The sequence below is a fragment of the Brachyistius frenatus genome, unplaced genomic scaffold (assembly GCF_029030835.1).
Source record: "Brachyistius frenatus isolate BFR_SWC_R1_liver_20210118 unplaced genomic scaffold, ASM2903083v1 Contig_110, whole genome shotgun sequence".
Lineage (NCBI taxonomy): Eukaryota > Metazoa > Chordata > Actinopteri > Embiotocidae > Brachyistius > Brachyistius frenatus.
The window spans coordinates 1,149,670-1,170,000 of NW_027210709.1; the positions used below are offsets into that span (position 1 = coordinate 1,149,670).

A 20,331-nucleotide genomic window follows, 5' to 3' on the forward strand; every position below is an offset into this window, starting at 1 on the left:
GGCACATCTGTCTGCCTGCCACAGGTTCTCGCTGTAAAGTCAACACATGCATGTGACAAATTGTCCCTCAGCTGTCTCTTACAGGAGGATGTTTTCTGCCTGTGTGTCATTGCTCTGAGCAAAATAAGCAGTGATGGAAGACGCACAGGTACAAGTGAACGATGAAGCAACATCCGTCAAAATATTCACCGCTGATTAGCATTCTTCTCTTGACAATTGTGTTAATAAATTTTTACCAAAATTACCTCCATTTCCTTTGAATTGTGATCATTTTTGCACCAATGGATCAAATGATTCTCCATCAAATTCTATATAATATATTAACCTCTTGCTTTGTAAATAGTTGAACATGTACGAAGAAACAGAATAAAAAGACAGCTTAATCACACATTTACAAAACAATAATTTCTCTCATGTTCCAGTATAGCAATGTACTGTTATGGACACTAGATGGAAGCAGTAGACAGTTCAGTTCAAAGCCAGCAGAGAAGGTTCAGCCTGCTGCTGCATTATTTACTGTGAACCTAAAACTCCTTTTCTTTTTATAACCCTCATATTGAAAGCAAGACACAGTTATATGTCTTGCTGTAGCACACTGAAGTATTGTTCCTGTCTAAGTTGCCATTAAATGTAAAATCTGTTTTACTCACAGAGCCCAAATTTGTCTCGAATGGCTTTAGACTACATTAGTATGACATATATATATATCACCTTTTGTCTTTAGATGCTTGATTCAGATAAGGAAATAGACCACAAGAAGTCCCTTTAACATGAAAAATGTAATAATCCTCAGGAAGAAGTACGAGGATGTTTAAGGTGTATGGTTAAATTCTCTAAAGTATTAAGACAAAAAAATATACAAAAATAGTCAGCTGAATGTTTCATGAATTACAATTTTTGATATTAAGGGCAGATAACAGATATAATTTGTATGACTATAAAATAAAGAATATGATAAGAAGTCACCAAACAAAGGGGGGAAAAAAAGACAAATGATATGCTGACAAATCAAAAACATGCCTAATTGTGCATTGTTTTATCCAGTTAACATTGTTTCAAATCCCTGGACCTCTGTCAAGAGTCTTTGTTTCTGCAATTCATAACAGAAACTGCTGGCATTTGATGACCTTCCAGAAGGACCCCCAGGAATTTTTGCTGACTTTTGAAATTAGTTTAGGATGTTTTTGGTTTTAGTTTCTGTTTAATTCAGTATAAATAGAAATGATAACCTCAAGCTCTATCATATCACTAGAAAACCTGTACTGACGTCAACTCTGTGCAATGACTGATGTCTCAGTGAATGTGAAGGATCAAATCAAATAACTACAGTAGCTTTAGCTCTGTTACTTTTTCTTAGCAGACTAGATAACCAATAATCTCAACGTCCCTGCCTGTGGGATAGAGGTCTCAGCATGTGATGGATAATCAATAACATAGATAAACAGGATACTGTTGCAAGCAGGTTTGGGCCTGCCTTTTGTCTTCAGTTTGTATTGTTACTACATACTGGTCCTGCACAGACAATATGTTATTATTCTTTTCACAGCAAGAGTTTCTTCGTGTGTCTTGCATTAACAATGGTCAACAAACTGTTTTTTTTTTCAATGTTTACTGCTATATTAAATTTTATTTGATCCCCTGACTTTTTAATCTTGTCTCACTAAATTTCACCCAATATTTTGATTCATGCCCAAATCTAATGACATTCCTATCAACCTCATCTGTACCAAGTTTACTGCTAATTAGCCACAAATACAAAATTAAGATGGTGAGTGTTGATAACATACCTGACATACAGGAGCATGTTAGCATTGCCCTTATGAACATGTTTGACTTTAACTCAAAGCACTGCTGTAGTTAAGCACATCATCGATTTCCACAAACAGAGCTGCAAACTTTTTCATGTTCCTGAGCACATACTATAAACACAATGGACAAGAACATAATACAACATTTCAGCATTATTCTCCTGGACATGTTTAATAGTGTGTCAAGTAATAATGTATTTTATTTACTCCCCTGAACTTCCATCTAGCTGCATCACCAGGGTCAAATCACAACGTGCCCAGTACTCTGATTTATAAGTACGACATGCAAGATGGATGTTACAATACTGCTCTGGGATGAGGGAAGCAACATCAAACCAGATGGATTTTGTTATAGTAAGTTATTGTAAGCTATTTACTGCAAGGCCAAACATTATTCTTTGGTGCTTGGCAGGAGCCAAGAGACTGTTTGATGCAAGAAAAAGTCTCAAAGAACCCCAAAATGTCTTCACAGGATCTGCAAGTAACTCCTGCAACTGGTGGTGTTAAAGTCCAGGCGTCTAAATTCAGAAAGAGATCATTCAAACTCGGCCGACATGGGCAGCGTACCAGGAAAAAGAGTGTGCTGTCCAAAAAGAACACGAGAGCAAAACTACAGTTTGCCAATGAAAATATCGGGCAACCCAGACCTTCTGGAAGAACTGTGAAGCATGTTGGTGGAAATGCTACGGTTTGAGGTTGCTTCGCTGCCTCGGGGACTGAGCAGTCAGTGATTCAAGACTGAATTCTGCATCATATCAAAGATTGCTTGAAGACAATGTGAAGTCATCTGAACAAAAGTTGAAATTGAACTGGAAATGGACCTTTCAACAGGATAATGATCCAAAGCACATCCACCAAGGAATGGTTCAAAAAGAAGAACAGGAGAACAAGACGAATGACCTGGTCAAACGGGGGGATATGAAACAAGCACATGCAAGAAAAACCCTCAAACATCTTGCAATTGAACGAATTTTGCAAGGAAGAGTGATGCAAAATTTGAGCAAGCCGATATCAGAGACTCGTGGACAATTATAGAAAAGTCTTACAAGATGGCAACACTAGCTGCTGAGGCCAAAGGGGTAGTTACTTTTTCCACAGAAAAACATCTATTGATTCTTTTGTTTTCCTTGTGGTTGTGTTCAGGTATGCCTTTATCTGTAGGCACTGTATAAATGACAATCAAATGTTTGTGCATCCAAATAAGCAAAATCAGGCAACAATTTCCTGTGTATGTACTTATTTTTCACGACGTATAGTATAGAGCATCAGAATTGTTTGCTGCTGATTAGAGAGCATACTGGCCCCGTTCCGATCACAGTCCTCGGGTTGCAGCCAGAAAGCATCAAGGCCAATCAAACACATCCAATTCTACATACACAGAAGCACCAGTGAAAGGTTAAACGCATGCGGCAGGCACTGTCCAAGACCATAACAGTCCTATTTATGGAAACAAAATGCTCTGTCCCACAGACTGGGTTCCTACCCAAGGCACCTCTTGGTATAGATGTAAAACCTTTAGAAAAGTTGTGACTGCAGTATTTTGTGTTGCTCTCACATACAGTAGCCTATACACTACTAGCACGGCAAGTTTGTAGAACTGAAGCAACATTGGGTCTAGCTGCTCAATTAGAGGTTACATGAAGTCAAAGCCATCCTCTTAAAGCAATTAAAGTGATCTATGTCTTCCTTTGAATAACAATTCTGCTGAGAAAGGTCAAGGTGAAAGCCAGGGTTGTACTGAAGGACTTTAAAACAAAAGGATGCCAAGTGTTAGGGGAAGATTTTCCCTCCCAGCTGTTTCCAGTCCACCCCCCTCCCCCCCTCAACACTGTATAGTGTAAGCACGAAAAAAAAAGCTGAGGTTGGCCTCCCGTGATGTCTTTACCAGCCTGGGCAGCAATGTGACGGCGAGGGAGGCCCAGCAGATAGGAAACGCAATTAGAAGTCACAGTAAAGAGGGAACATCAGCAGCCACAGACAAAGGAGGTCACAGTCCCGCAACCCCCAGGTGAGGAAGGAGGTTGTAATCATAACCACCCTTTCAATTTCCTGCCTGAGGAGGTGGAGGGAAGAGGCCTTACAGACTGTCGCACAATGGGCCCAACTCTTCGTCAGTGGCGTCCACAATGCTGAGGATCGACATCCTCAAAAAACAGACAGCAACAAGTTTGTTTACACTGTTTTTTAAAAGCCCTTTAGAAAGTGTCCACTTTTAGTTGAATTACATCTTCAGAAAGCTTGACTTTTCATTAAAAAAACTGACATACTTTTGCTTAATTAAGATTTATATAACTTTTAGAACATTGTTATTTTCAAAGTTTTGTCAGTGACAGTACTAAATGTATACGTCAACAATTTGAAAAGCTAATAGTGTTCAGATATGTCAAGCTTCTCCTTTGGTCTATTTAATAATAACAGATGACTTTTGGTTTTAACTCTCAAACAAGCGTCTCCCTCTTAAATGTTGTGCACATTGTGTAATGTTTTACAAGAGCAGTCGAATGTAAGATAAAGCACTTAATCTTACTTCTAAGGCCAACGTTTTCACAAATCTTCAGAGTGAGAGACACTTTGTATTAGGGTCATATTATTGCTTCAAAACAACAATTTTTTAGCACTTATTAAAAGAACTATATTCCACTAAATGCATATTTATGTGTTTTTCCTCATTTTTAGGTTGTCAGTTAAATAATTTTATACATTTTTCTAGGTTAAGATTTGGACTTTATTAATCCCACAGTGGGGAAATTTAGTAAAATAGTTTCATATAATGATATTAACATAATGATCAAAATACTGTAAAATTTCTGTTAAAAGTAATTAATTCTGTTTGGTCTTTTTGAATCTTTAAGCCAGCTGGTAAAATGTAAGGTGGGGAAGTGCATAAATGAATCTCCCTTCAACAGTTATTGTTATTGTTCAGGGTACCATTTTAAACAATGGTCAGTGGTGAGCGGTGCCATTTCTGCGCGGGGAATACAGAAATGACGCGAGTTGAGAGGAAACATGTTCGCACATATCGGTATCATCATGATGATTTTCCAGTCAAGTCGTTTTAACGCATCCTGTGTCTCAGTCAGTCTAATAAAGTGACTCCCAGAAGCATCCCACCAGTTGACCTTTAATATCACTGCAGTGAGCTGCACATCCCAAATGTGGAAAAACATTTGGTGTTAAACAAAGGATATCCTTTAGACAGGAAAGAGCTATCCCCTCACTCAAGTCTAACAGCTGTATTTATTAATTGGCACCAATACAAATACACTCTTGGTTCTGAAATTAACAGTACATTCCCATCCTTTCACAGTGCAACGAACAGGATGTTTGTGTTCTTGTGTTTTTTTTCCCTGAAGTTGTTCTGGTCCAAATTAAAGTAGCATTGTACTGAACTAATGCTATGATCCTACATGTCGATAACATTGTAAAACTCATGTGCTGAAAGGAAAATGTCCCATTCAGATCTCATAATTGTTTTACACACAAACAGCCCTGTTTATACTTTGTTTGTATTTATTTTTGTTTTGTAAATATCAAGCATTCACCAAATTGACGATAAAATCTGGTCGTTTTGCCAATGGTAATAACTCTCCACAAATAACAAATCCAGCTCCTTCTTTTTGAGATATTTTAAGATTCTTATTCAGGCTATGCATATCCGTGTACTTCGCAGTGAAGAAAATGGCCCACCATTTTTAATGACAGCATGTATACAAAAGCTTTTCCAAAGGGTCCTTCCATCTGCCGTTACCGGTCTAATGACAGGTTGGCAGGTAAACATAAACATGTTGGAGGGTATTAAATTGTGCTGCCAGTAAATTGTTGCAAGAGGGGTTGGGAAGTCATTTGCAGACAATTAGCCACACAATAGGTGACGCACACAGGGGCAAACAGTTATTTCCGGGTCTGAATGGGGTAATATTTTAAATAGCATTGTTTATAAAGAAGGAGAACATGAAGAGACAGGCTTACGTTTAAACAAAGCTTTTATTCTCATGTATGTACAGTGTAAAAAACATGTCATTACTGATGCATGTATAAGACACAAACTTCACATTTTAAATTCAAAAGTGCTCAAGATATCCAAATGACTTTTATACATGCATACTGATGTAACAACTGTCATCATCAGTGCCTATTATACCGTGCATTTACTAATACGCAGCATGTGAACTCAATACAAGATTCTATTAAAATATTGCATTTGTGTAATAGAGGCAATAGAATATAAAACTCTTAAGGTTTTTACTTGTAAGGTTGGATTAAGCCAACACTCTGGAGAAGTCTTGTTTGTCCCTGGAGAAAAAAAGACAGAGAGAAAAAGAGATTAAGAAACCATCGCAGCTCCTTGTTAAAGATTACCTTCGGTGACAGATTGCAGATCCCATTAAGAGATTAAAACCAATCAATGCCCTGATCCAACTAATGGATATTGTGTGTGTAGGCAAACCTTGACATAACTTATTCTCATTTAATCATATTTAAGAAAATATATGCAACTCTTTATTTGTAACCTGTTCAGTAGGAAGAAGTGGACTTTGGGCTGAGAGCGCCAGGCAGAGTTTGGAAATCAAAGTACTGAGTATTGAAACTGACTCGTGTATTGATGTATTTTTTCTTGGGATTTGTAGACAACAACATAAATATAGAATATTTCCTCTGTGCATGTTCTATTAACCCACACAAACAGCAGCAAAACTTAAAACCCACAACTATGTGATGCCATATACTCACTCTGGGCCAGATGGGTTGATCAGGCGTTGCAGATCTTGAAGGTGCTGCTTGACGTTGACTGTTGGTTAAACATATGAATATGGTGATTTGTCATTACTTCTTCATGAAGGTAATCAATCCAGTGAGTTTCATTATTCTGATATTTAAAGGAATGCGGTATTTTAAGATTTCTGCTGAGTCACACAAACATCACAGGCAGCCATTAAAAGTGTGATGAAGGATTTATTATGATTTGTATTCAAAGTGTCTATTTGAGTTTAGACTCAGACACTTTGAATACAAATGGATGGCTGTGTATAAAATGAGTAAATCAATCCTTGTTTATGCATGTATCTTGTGTTAATAGCAATGTTTCCTTTATTTATCTATCTATTCATCCATTCAGACAGTTTTGGCTTTATTTACCTAGGATTTAGCCAGGAGTTGACCCCAAGAATGGAGCTGAATGGAACTTTATTCGTGCTGCAGAAAGTCTTGAAATTTTACATTTTAAAAATTCAGCAGCAGCTCGAGGGCTGAAAATCAAGATGTCCCTGTTAACTTTCCAGGAGCTATACTGTTTCCAAAAAGAAATGTTGCTGCAAATTTTTATTATTATTATTATTATTTCTGAAAACTTTCAGCACCTGTAATAAATGTCATTTTCAGGGATTTCAAATCTGGGCAAAAAAACTGAAACTGTCTGGATTCGAGGTATTGGGAGAAAATATCAAACCTATACTTTAAAAACTTCCTGGAATGAGACAAACAATTGCAACCACTGTTTATTAATTCTTACCTGTGCCACCTGTCAGACCACTCGTCCTTCCAGCACCAAATGGAGACCCAGATGTTCCTCTTCCTGGTGCACTTCCTGTCTTACTTTGTCCTGAGTTACTGTTCCCTGACCCAAGCCAATTAAGCCCAGAGCTGCTTTGCTTATTTGAGCCCAGCCCGCTCGACCCAAGGCTTGAACTTGACCCAAGGCTTGAACTAGACCCAAATTTTGAGCTCGACCCAAGGCTTGAACTTGACCCAAGGCTTGAACTTGACCCAAGGCTTGAGCTCGACCCAAGGCTTGAGCTCGACCCAAGGCTTGAACTCGATCCAAATTTTGAGCTCGACCCAAGGCTTGAACTTGACCCAAGGCTTGAGCTCGACCCAAGGCTTGAACTCGATCCAAATTTTGAGCTCGACCCAAGGCTTGAACTTGACCCAAGGCTTGAGCTCGACCCAAGGCTTGAACTCGATCCAAATTTTGAGCTCGACCCAAGGCTTGAGCTCGACCCAAGGTTTGAGCTCGACCCAAGGTTTGAGCTCGACCCAAGGCTTGAGCCGAAAGATGATGAGCTTCTCGAGCCCAGGCTAGGCTTACTTGAGCCAAGCCCACCTGAGCCAAGACTTGGACTTGACCCTGGGATGTGGAATGAACTTGAAGAGCCTGTTCCAGTTGATGCAGGCTTATTGAATGCTGACCCAGGTGAGCTAAAGCTCGAACCTAAACCACTTGACCCTGTCTTGCCAAGCTGACCCAAACTGGAAGAGCTGGATGAGGCAGAGCTGGATCCACCACCACCAAATGCTCCCCACCCAGGCTGACTCTGGGTGCTTGACCGGGAGCCCAGGCCTCCAGAAAATCCACTTGTCTGAAATAAAACGAGAGCAAAATCAATTTGAGAAAAAAAAAAGATTCCTAATCATTTGCACTTGTTAAATATTGTTTTTAACATAACTGACACAAAACCTGAGCCTTTCTGTTTTATGACGCAAACCCATGATTCCTCCATTAGAAAAACACTGCAGAGACTTTACACAACAGCAGAAATTTAATAGAAATATTTGCCCACTCTCCCCTTTCTGCCCTCTTGTTCTTTACCAGCAGACATTTCCCTCCCCGACCTCCTCCTCTGCACTTGAGGTTGGATCAGTTCCAATAACCAATCAGGCTGTTTTGATCTCATAAGTCTTATGAAAGACCTCATTACCTCAAAGCAGTGAGATATGGGCTTTGTGGTATTTTAGGATTTCTACACATGTAAAAAAGCCGTTATATCGTCTGATGCTGAGGAGAATATCACTGACCACAAAGCTACACATTTGTGCACAGAATCATCTAATTGCTGCAGAATTGTATGCAGTTTATTACATATAAGAGGAGTTTTGGAGAGTAATCAAGGACTAACTGTCCAGACTAACATTACATTATACTATCACACTTACTATCCTTGCATGTATTATCTTCTGTCACTGTCTACAGCCCGTACTTAGTTCCCTGACTGTTTTTGGAACTCATAAGATTATCTTGAATAATCTGAGTGTAGCTATGGAGATTAAAAGCTGAATAAAGAGCGCAAAAGAGTTGTGAGGGGGCTGAAAGCCCTTCATCATTGCAGTTTTTTTCCTTACCTTTAGCATGCATGACATGTTGAGATGCTTGATTAGCTCTGTGAGGTGCTCGATCTGTTTGCTTTTATAATTGACATTGTTTTTCGTGACTTCTATGTCTCCATTTAACCTCAACTTTTCCCTCAAGAGTGTCTCCTTGTCCTGATCGTGTTTCTCCTGAAGCTTGTCCAGGTTCCGTCTGTGCTGCTCCATCAGGCCCGTGCGGTTCTGGCTGCACCAGCGGTAGTCCTCGGACAGCCGCCAGTTTTCGGCCTTCAAGCGGTTGTTCTCAGACTGGATGTCCGACACCTGGTCTCCCACGACGTTCAGGTAACGCTGGAGCTTGTCCTCCACTTCTCTGGACAGGCTGGTGCAGTTGATGCGGATCTGCTCCAGGTGTTCCATCTGTTTCGGACAGGTTAGCTGGAAGGGAATGTGTGATGGGAAGAGGGAGTCGATCTTCTGTAGGAAAGCCTTGGAGACATTGAAGACAGAGCTCAAGGACTGGGAGAACTCGTCTTTGGATTTTTGCCTGTAGAGCTGCAGCTCCCTCTCTTGTGTGAATTTTTCCCTCCTCAGACGAATGGTCTCCAGGTTAAGTTTGTCCCTCTCCTTGGCAGTCTGATCCACTTCCATCCTCATCCTGTGCACTGTTTGGGTGAAGTTGGACTGGATGAGCTGAAGCCTGGCTTTCATCTGCTCGGCCAGCAGCCCACAGTTACAGTCACTTCTTTGTGCTGTTTTTTTTTTTAAATGGCAAAAGATAAAAGATTAAAAAAAATAAAATAAGTGGCAACCGTTTCAAATGCATGCGGTTACATTCATTTTGTATATTTGATTATTTTTGGCTTTGACCTGAAGAAATGCCACACTTACACATCTGTGGACACGGCATGGACCTGAAACCCACGCCACCTCCGTGCCTGCAAATTCTCAACTCGTCCTGGCACTGTTGCTGTTCATATTAGTAAAAGAAAAGCCATTTGTTCTTTTAGTGATTTGTTCTGAAATGGTTGTGAGATGCAGAAAAACAGAAAGAGCAATGTATCATTCATAGTTTAACTAAAGACATGTGTCAACATATTTACTCTTAAAAATATTGTTACATGTTGCCTAAAATAATAATTAATTAGAAATGTTGCCTCTTGTTTGGAAAAATATGAAAAAAATACTGCAGAACTACAATTTATGGTTAAGAAGTACATTGAGACTTTAACCAGTGTGTATATTCACTCAGTATTTGAAACCCTTATGACACCATCACACCTCTTTAGACTGAAGATTTTTTTTTAATTTTTTTTTAAATAACTTGACTAAAGCATTGCAGGTATATTGATTGGTATTTTTGTTTTATCTGTAGTTACACTAACAAGTTCATTAACCATATTGACACAAACATTATTCATTTCTATTGTTGTTGAAAGTTTTAGACCGAATTCATTCACACACAGGAACCACAGTCCTACAAAAGACATCAACTTTCATGTTTAGATATAATCAAAAGGCTTAGCTCAGATTCTCACCAGCTTTTTGTCGAAGTCCTGGATAAACAAAAAGGACACGTTGCTGAGTTCGCGCTGTTTGCTCAGGTCAAGGAAATGGCGGGCATTGTCGGTCATGGTGGCATTGAGCAGGTTGGTCAGATTCTTCCTCTGATGCTTCAGGGCAACGTTCTCCATGGACAGTCGGGAGAAGATCTCCTCCAGGTCGTGGATGCGCGCTGTGGACGCCGAGTCCTCCGTCTTACCGTAGACCAGAAAGAGCACGAGACTGATTATGATGAGCGACTGAATGAGTGAAGAGAAGAAGAAGACGATGCGCATGTAGTAGCCGCAGCTCTTGCCCTTCGAGCGGTACTGCATCTTCTTCTGGGCCGCTGGGCTGTACCTGGAGACCTGGGAGTAGGCCCTGCCGTACATGGGTGTTGAAAGACGCTCAGAGAGACGGTGTAAAAGTAAAGTCCAAGGTTTGAGAATTACTATGAGCTGTCAGCCAAATTCAAACAAAGTTCATCTCTAAATCAGAGCAGACATGTTCCTTTGCAGCCAGATGAACAGATAAGATAATGCTGAATGATTTTAGACGAGCCAGCGGATTTCTCAGTCCATTTCTCGTGAAGCTTTTGTCCCTTCCTCAAATAAAGACATTTCTTTTCTGCAGCATTGTTAACATGAGAATTGATAAGATTGTGGATTCGGTGTAAACATGAGCAGGAGTTTATAAACTCCTCAGACCACACATTTCCCATGATGGGAAGTGGTCCTGGTTCCAGTCTCCTCCTCCTATCGGCTATCCCTCCCTATGCAGAAGTTATTATTATTCACATGTGCATGCATGTACTTCCACACACGCCCTCCTTTTTTTTGGTTTTTTTTGTTCATGCCTCTGTTCTTGGAAATGAAGAAAAAAACAAATGCCTAGATTTTTGTCATTTTATGTTATTACAATCTAAGAACTACATCTCATGAATAAAATCAATTTCCATGATCAGCTAGTGATGAACAAACAGGTTGTGAAATGAAAATGCAAAATAATAAAGTGTCAGCTAGTGACATTTTCACTGACAACACTTTCTGTTTTCTTTTGCGAGGACAGATAACCCATAAAGATCTTACCAGACTCCGTGTGCAGCTCCTCCATAAATCTGTCAAAAACAGTTTTATGGGATCATGAACAGTGTTTTCCGGGACGCAGTAGGCCGTGAGGACAATGGACTTCATGTTGTTCTTTTGAAATTCTCATTCGGTGACTCTTTGATGCCGCGAGTCTCAGTCCAACATGATGACGTCAGTGCGCTTCCCTCCGTGTCATAGGACAGACGCAAACTCACGGACACTCAATTTAAATTTACATGCAACAGCCCAACAGTAAGAGAACCAACTTTTTCCTGTCAGGCATTGTTGACATGTCAGACCTCATCGTGACAGGAAGCGGCAATTCATACAGGAACTCTTGATGGCCAAATCTGCAGCAACTTTTCTACGAGATTCTAGATAACGACTCAGCAACAAACGCAGGATATCAGAGGCAAATAAGAGACATAAATAATCAGTGTTGATTTAACTGAGGTTGAAGTGGGTTGTTTTTATCTTCATGCCTAGACACTGGGTCTGATTTTTTTGCCAACCTGGCTGACAGCTTTTTTAAACCACTCATAAAGGCTTGTTGCATAATTTATAAACCTCGCTAATGTCTAGTATCAGTAAGACAGGACAAGGCCTGACGACACACAACAAATGCATCCAAAGTGGTGGTACAGTGGTGCTTCAACGTTTGTAAACCATACTGGAACCTTTTCTAATAAATACATATAATACTTGTGTCTTAAATGTTTAACTGGCTTCTCTTTGTTATTATTAGGACTTGTGTGAAAATCTCTTAAAGTTTTAGGGCATATTTATGTAGGAATATAGCAGTTCACAAACTTTCAAACACCACTGTATCTATGGGTAAAATCTGATGCTCAAGTATGAATCAAAACCTAAGACGTACGGAGATGATCCACTGAATGTGATGCGAAGTAAGACACATATGTCTTACACTTCACCGGGCAATGGGGGATTTGAAATAAGAATGACATCAACCACAAAAAAGGAAGCGGTCATAAATTGAAAACTGTCAAGTCGATGCAATGTGAACAAACTGTGAATCTAACTTTACATCCTCGAGCTTTATTATACAAGCAAACCACAAGTTGTCGATGTCAATTTTACAGAGGCAACATAGCCATTTCGCCTGTTTCCAATCATTCACTCTATAGAAACTAATCAACCTGCTGGTAGTAATGTTAGCTTCATATTTGACAGAGAGGTATCGATCCACTCACCTAACTCTCAGCAAGACCGAGAACAAGTAAACTTCCCAATATATTGATAATGAAAGTCCTGTGATCATTCAGGACTACGAGTATGTAGCAATTGAGTTTGTAATCCTCCCATCTAGGATTGGTTTTGAGATCTGTGAGTAAAGAGCTCCACAGATAGAGAAAGATGTCTGTCCAGCAAAGGTTTTATGAGGGGACCAGCAGCAGGTGTATTGGACCTTCGTCGTCATGGTAAAAATAATAAACACATTGTCAACTTCGACAAATAGTCGTATTTTGGTTAGGTTCAGAAAAAGATTAACGTTACTTAATTTAAGTGCGAAACTTAAAATAAGTCAACAGTAAGTTTTGTTTTCACACGGGATATGAAAAGTTGTCTCCTGGGTGAAAGTCCTGTGATTGATCCATCCAGCCACCCTGACCCCCACCCTCTGCAGAGTTAGTCCTTCTTTACTACGTCACCCGACTTCCTCCTTTTGCTACCGTCGTACTTACAACGACTACTATGGGTCGCAATTGATATAAATATGGGTTGTGTGCTGCTTGCACAGATAGAGGTTTGTATTTTTTACACATCTGGACAATCAAACATTTGATCCTCTTTGAAACAGATTCAACCTGAACTACACCACTAGAAAATGAGCTTTATTCCTCAAAATCAAAACCTAATAGATGATTTCAATTTCAGTGGAACGATTCATTTAATTGAATTTGGAGACCTTTTTAATCCCTTCGTAGCATACACAACCTTTTCTCCGAAGACCTCAGAGAGCCCTTTATATCTTGACATGATGACACTCCACACCTCGATAGCACAGAGAGCAGCAGACCCTCAATGTCAGAGGTTTGAATAGGACAGTTTCAACCTGTCACTCTAAAGACGCTCTTATCATTGGCACCACATGTGGGAACTCCGATTCTTTTATGGACTTGAAGGAGGGATACATAGCCTGTATCGGGTGGACATTTTTTTCCCCATGTAACCGATCTGGATACTTCTTTATTAAATTATACACAATGTCTACTTTATGTCATTTCTTTGACTATATCACCCTCATCTGTAGGGACTGCTTCAAAGAGGATCAAGTGTTGAAGAAACATATTTTTATTCATGACTTTATAACCTTACGATTGAGACACTATGCTGCTTTCAACTAAGATTTTTTTGAAAATTACAGCAGTTAAAGCAAAAATAAAAATAAACTGTTCATCCAAACCAGATGTTTCTAAATCACCCAAATACTGTTTATTTCTCGGCCCCAGAACTGTTATCAGCGGCTGCATGTGGATGTGAAAGAGCTCAAATTGCCAGCATCTCATGTGGAAACCTATAAGTGGACTCTGATCGACTCCCACACACCACCAGCTTCTGTAAGGGTGCAGCATGTGCTTCCATAGCTGAGGTTATGCACTTGTAACAGAATGTACAGTATTTGGAGAGGACTCTGGGCGTCACAGATTACAGGTGATTAGGACGCAGACCAACCATTGTGTTGATGGTGAATTTAGGATATGAAAGATAAGACTCAAAGTAAACTGAAAAGTGTTTATACGGATGGTTTCCTGTCAGCCAAAGAAGTCAGTTAAGACTTTGTCGCCCTGGTTTTAAGTGCTCTTTGTTGAGAAGGAACTGTGTCCCATTGTTCCTCAAATTTATTTGAAATATAAAAATCAAACCAATCCTCTTTAACAAAACTGTAAACTCTCACTCACCAGTCAGTTATCTTTAAAACTGGTTGGGAGCATGTTGAGGTTTCTTTGAAACCTGAACACTTCCCTTATCCTCATGCTTTTTGAAACTGAGAGCAACATACACCCACACACAATCCGCTGAGGCTGCTCCGAGATCTCCTGGTGTTTGCTTAAAATGTAGACTTTCTTCTGCTTTAAATGAGCAGCACACAGTAAACTGTGAAGCTTGAATTTGTCAAACTCACATTGACACAGGGAAGCCTCGGTGGCATACATGGTAGGTGTACATACAAACCAGTCTTCATTTTATAGAAGTGTACAAATAAATCAATAAACACAACATTTTATAATAAATAAAGAGCAATATAAGATATTCTTTATATTTCTAATAACAGAAAAAAACCCTAGAAAATCTCACGATATATTTGTTTGTTAAGGTGGAAATACATAAAGGTACATTGAAGTTCACATATTTTACATTCTTTTGTAACGTTCTGGTAGATATATTGGAAAAACTTTCAAGTTAATAATCAAACTAATCTAAAAACATTGTATATCAAATGTAAAAGCCTATAATAATATGATAATACGATCAAGCTGTCTTAAACAGCTTGATCGTATTATAGGCTTTTACATATTTATAATATTATATAATATTTATAATTGATTTGACTGACATATTATAAATAATGATATAATCTGTTTTATGATCTTAAGGGAGCATTTGTATCAGTGACATAGTAAGAAGACAGTCTCAATGCAATCCTCAAGACACACACACCTACAGTAATTATCAAGGAACACACTGCCACTTAGTGGGAAATTAATACTACTGCAGCTCCAGATCTATTGTTGTTTCTTGTGAATGAATGCATGTGAACCTATGAAGTAACCAGTGGGGATACACTTTTACTTATTAATAGCCCTTGCTGTTTAAATCTGATTATTTGTGATCAATATTTGATGCACTAAGTTGCAAATACAATCCATGCTCCTGAATTTTAAACCATAAGTATTAAAAATGCAAGGTAACCTTCAATCTGGCTCCAGTGTGCATTTATAATGCTCCGTTCAATATTTAGAGTCTTAATTTTTTTTTTACAGACAATGTGTAACAGCATTTCACGTTGAAGGCCGATGTTGTTCACAAAGGTAAATTCTAGAGCTCAAAGGAACTGTTTAACCTTTAGGGAAAAACTCTTACTGTCTTGCAGAGAGTAAATATGTCAGTCTGTCTGTTAGATATATGAAAATGTGAGCAGTAGACACTTAGCTTAGCATACAGACTGGGTACAAGCTATTGCTCCGTCCAAAGGTGACAAAACCTACCTACCAGCGCCTCTAAAATTCATAAATGAACACGTCATATTTTCTTTGTTAAACCATACAAAATAAAAACTTTTAGATTTGCTGTAGGTTACCTGTCAAACCAACTGTCTTGTCATTTTTGGTACCTTTGGACAGAGCCAGGCCATAGCTGTTTTTAAAAAAAAAAAAAATTATGCTGCAGCTAAACTAGAAATCTCCTGGCTGCATCTTTCTCCTACAGATATGATATTGGTGTTGCTATTCTCGACCTCTTGGCAGTCACGAATTGAGCCGTAATCATGTATCTAATCCATGAAAAAAGAAACGTGTAAAAAAAGAAAAGAAAAAAAAGTATCCGTTTTATTAGAAGGGGGTCTCTGTTATTCTTTAGACTATGTGTCGGCTGGGAGCAGTAACTTCACAGAGTCTGTGCTGGTTGCCTGGCAACTGCTCAATAAGCACATTTCCAAAAATATCTAACTCCCCATTTAATAACAAATATTTTGAAAAGAATCCAGTTTCTATATTTTCTTTACACTCTGGCATTTCTCAGTCCACCCACCAGGCATATTGCCTTTTCTGCCCTCACAAAGACACGAGTTTCCTGTAATGACAACGCCTGGGTAACGCACAGAATCACACCGTGAGGTTTCCCTCCAGGGATGTTTGTCTAATTGGTAATTTGCCCAGAAAGGATCCGGTTACATGCGCCATATCAGGTGGCTGGCCTGAAGACAGAGGTCTGTGTACTGAGAGACACACAGGACACAGAGGTGAAGTGGTAAATGCCTCCGTCAACCAGCAGATTAAACAAAGACAAATAAACAACATGGTGCTAAATAACAACATGTGCAGAGTTCGAGTTAAGTGCAGAAAGAGAGTGGAAACGGTTGCCTTTTGTTGTCTACACTACAGCTCCAGCAGCATCCCATCGGCCAGAATTAAATGACACTGCGCTGCTTCACTGTGGTTAAAAAAATACAAAAACACTCAGACGCTCATTTATTATGACAACGCATGATGATATCAAAGACTGAATTGTTCAAATGCATTTTTGGTACAGGCGCTGTGATGTGCAATCCTCTCAGATCATTTATTTGGGTTTAAATTTAATTAAAAAATGAAGGCGTAGCTGTGGCCGGTGCCTCCTGCGGTGATGTGATAAGAAAGACTGCAGCATTCATATCAAAGAAATCCCCCCCCTGCTCGCCCCTCATGTTGTATTTATCTCTGTTTTTTTAATCGTTTTTTTTCCTGCTAAGCCACGAGGCAGCTGGGGCACAACCGGGTGAAATGGGGAGGATTTTTGCTCGTAATGATGTCATGTACAGTGGCTCTCCGCGTGTTCCCATCAGGCACCTCTCATCTGAGGTGGCTAAAAAACCCGGGAGCTAATCCCCCTCTTTTATCCGTGTCTTCAGCACAGCAGATGTTTTCCCTTTGACCTGCACAAAAGGCCTCTGTTTTTGTTACCAGGCTTGTCCATTCCTCAAAGGTCAGAGGTCACCGTGGTCTCAGGGTGAAGCTGTCACTGCAAGTCTAAACATTTGACGCCCATCAGAGCGTGATGAGAACGCCGTCCCTGCAAGGAGGCTGCACAGACGCCTCATGGCGACTTTAAGTAAAGACCGACTTTCCATATGCTGATGCAGTTGAGAGCACACGACTAACACCCTGAGATAGAATTACAGCAGTTGCTGGGGATACCCCTGGGAGAGGGCCGGCCTAACATTAGACATTTAAAGGTTAAGTTAAATAGTTGAAATGTTAACTGAATCAATAGCTGTGTGATTCATGTTTGGGCCTGCCTAGAAATGTTAATAGGTGATCCACCCTGTAATCTTAAATTTAAAGGAAGCCTGACATCTTAAAGCCAAAGAAAACTCCCGGCTCATTTTGAAATGTGACTGATGGGACTTCTGAATGGGGTCACGAGGTCTGAGAGGGTGGGAAAGTTACTATCCTCATTGTTTGATGTTGTAAAAAGTGTGTTTCAAATATGTTCCAAGACCAACAGATTTACTAAGTATCTGGATCATTTCCCCGAGTAAAACCAAGAAATTCCTCTAATCTGGAAGATGAACTGATGCAAAAAAATGTGCTTTACTGCTCAAATAAAATGTGCATTGTCAAGAAATTCGACATTTAGGAAGATGAAAAGTAGATCATCTCCGCGCAGCTTAAATCAAATATTTGAGTACATGTAAAAACATGCGGAAATTTATGCATAATGTAAGAAATTAGAAATGTAAATTTAGGCTTTCTTTGGATGAAGTTAGAGCAAACAAATCCTCTATTCAGTGTCATTCCAGCGTCCGATAAGCGATTGCCGGCGCTTTTACGCACCAATGTTTCCTACTGAGCGCTGTGAAGCTGCTGCTTGTCGCTAGGTTGAGATTTGAAACACAAGACGCTTCATGCACTCGCTGACTTTGACTGAACAGTAGCTCTCATGCTACAGTCCCAATCAGGCATGCTCACCCTCAAAGACAGGTTTCAGATTACAGCCATGACTTGTTCATTACGTTCCCCCGATCCACAACACACTTTGGAGACCTTTCACCCCAACGAAGCGGGACAAAGACGCAACGTTCGGACAAAAAAAGACAAGCTCCACCGTGACGTTCCGAATGCTTGAGGGATATTGCAGTGTCGGTCCATCCACGAACTGATGGAGACTAAACCTTTTAAGAAAAGCAAGACTTGCAAAAGAAAAGTGCTGCCGAGGCAATAAGGAAGGAGGTGGTTACGTAACAGCAGTGTCTAACCTGCTGGTAGACACGCAGACCATCAGGCTGATGCATACGGATGGGTGTGTGCCTACTGTGGTGTACAGTTGTTGAATTATTTACACCGTCTGCTGTTGGAGCATAAACTCAACAGGTGTGTTTAACCCCGCGAAACCAAGAAATAGAAAAAGGTTGTATACGGATTTAGATTGTCCTTGCGATAAATTGTCAAGTTTAACGTGCATAGTTAGGAGTTAGTGATAGATGCGAGATACATACATACACTTTGTCTATTTCCTTGACGTCCATTGATTTCGGTGTATTTGATTGAGGGAACAAGTCACTAAAAGGTGTTTAAATGCATAAAGATTTTGCACACAAATTATTCATTTGAGAAACAAACTGTATAAAAACTCAAAGTAGCATTTATTCCTGAGGAATTACAACTGAAACAGAAATGAAGTAGCCCAGAACCCCCCCCCCCCCGCCATTTTTATAGTCATAAAACTGCTCGCTCAGTTACTACCTTCGGTTTTGCAGTTTGGGAAACCTGACCCTTTTTATTAAAGGGAAAACCTCCGAGGTAGCTATTAAAATGTTGTGCTTTACTGTTTTCTTTATAGATGTGTGTGCGTGATACTGTCGAACTGGCAGCTTGACAGACATTTTTTGCAGTCTTGCATCTCTGGATTCCTCGCTGGGAGCAACCACATATCTGACTGTTAGTTCAAAGGTCACGTCACTCCTTCCCCCCAGTGATACCACGGAAACAGATACACACACACACACACACACACACACACACACACACACACACACACACACACACACACACACAAGTGGAAATGACAGGAATGTAGAGCATCTTTTCTTGGTGAAAATGATCAAAAGTATGCCATTACTTTGCCCCCATCTGTTAAATATGTCTGTCAAATGCTTTTTTTTTTTTTTTTTAGTCATCTAAATGACTGACTCTCAATATTCTTGAAGTTTGTGGAGCCAGAAAGTTTTACGAAGGAAAACTGCTGCATATCGGTGAGCTAATACAGAACTTAAATATATGATGATGTAGAAGAAGTCCACAGACCTGGGGTTGAAATCCACAGGATCTCTGAAATAGAGGTAAATACAGACAAGATTAGACAAACCTAGAGTCAATGTGCAGGTATTGCAGTGTAATAAAAGATAATATGGATGTTACGCTCCACCAGTACTACAGTACAGCTTTAAGAGCTACGTTACAAGGGTGATCAAATCTACACAAAAAAAACCCCAAAACAAACAACGTAAATGGAGGCAACTGACTTAGATTTACTGTTTTCAAGATACAAAAGTATTGATTAACGTCTCTGTTGGATATCTCATCTTCTTACCCAGAGACACACAAACTCATTACCAAGCAGCCTTTATTTGACAAGCCTAATCTTTCCCCAACACAAGAAGTGACAATAAACTGGCACAGAGGCCTAATTAAAGGGACTTTCATTCAAATGAACACACACACACAACCCTGTGATGACCCATTAGCTGCACAATGGATGGGACAATGCTTCTCCATCACACATTGTGTTCTCCGGGGGGGTAAAGCTGGATTTTAGATTTGAGAATGCAATAAAAGTGCCTGTGGGGGGGGAAGAAAAAAAAAAAAAAGCCTTTACAATCTCTAACGGCTCTGTAGATAAGACAACAAGTTGCATACAGTGAATCTCTCGGGGGCCACCGACACTTTCATCTGTCCACATCTTGAGACAGCAGCCCCCCCCAGGCCCGAGGAGCAGCACATTTACAAGCAGATTCGTGGCTTATCTCTTATCCAGGGTTGCTGTGCGTCTTCTCTCCTCCCCTTTATCTGCATTTGACCCTGGGCTTTTAGCGT

At 39.9% G+C, this 20,331-nt stretch overlaps 1 protein-coding gene across 1 annotated transcript; it reads right to left on the reverse strand.

Moving 5' to 3' along the window:
* Positions 1 to 5,773: 5,773 nt before the first annotated feature.
* Positions 5,774 to 11,080, reverse strand: plvapa (plasmalemma vesicle associated protein a). Its single transcript, XM_069712594.1, has 7 exons — positions 10,427 to 11,080; positions 9,780 to 9,858; positions 8,925 to 9,640; positions 7,450 to 8,164; positions 7,318 to 7,374; positions 6,540 to 6,597; positions 5,774 to 6,101 (listed from the first exon to the last, which is right to left on the reverse strand). Exons 1-7 carry the CDS (start codon positions 10,820 to 10,822, stop codon positions 6,068 to 6,070), a joined length of 2,055 nt encoding a protein of 684 aa, XP_069568695.1. The 5' UTR covers positions 10,823 to 11,080; the 3' UTR covers positions 5,774 to 6,067.
* Between the last annotated feature and the right edge of the window lie 9,251 nt (positions 11,081 to 20,331).

What these genes read in the sequence shown, in the direction of transcription:
- plvapa (XM_069712594.1), bottom strand. Translation starts at nt 10,822, where the DNA reads ATGTACGGCAGGGCCTACTCCCAGGTCTCCAGGTACAGCCCAGCGGCC. An exon ending in ACATGTCATGCATGCTAAAG is followed by an intron (nt 8,165 to 8,924) that starts GTAAGGAAAAAA and finishes GTTTTATTTCAG; the next exon opens with ACAAGTGGATTTTCTGGAGG. An exon ending in ATCAACCCATCTGGCCCAGA is followed by an intron (nt 6,102 to 6,539) that starts GTGAGTATATGG and finishes TTTTTTCTCCAG; the next exon opens with GGACAAACAAGACTTCTCCA.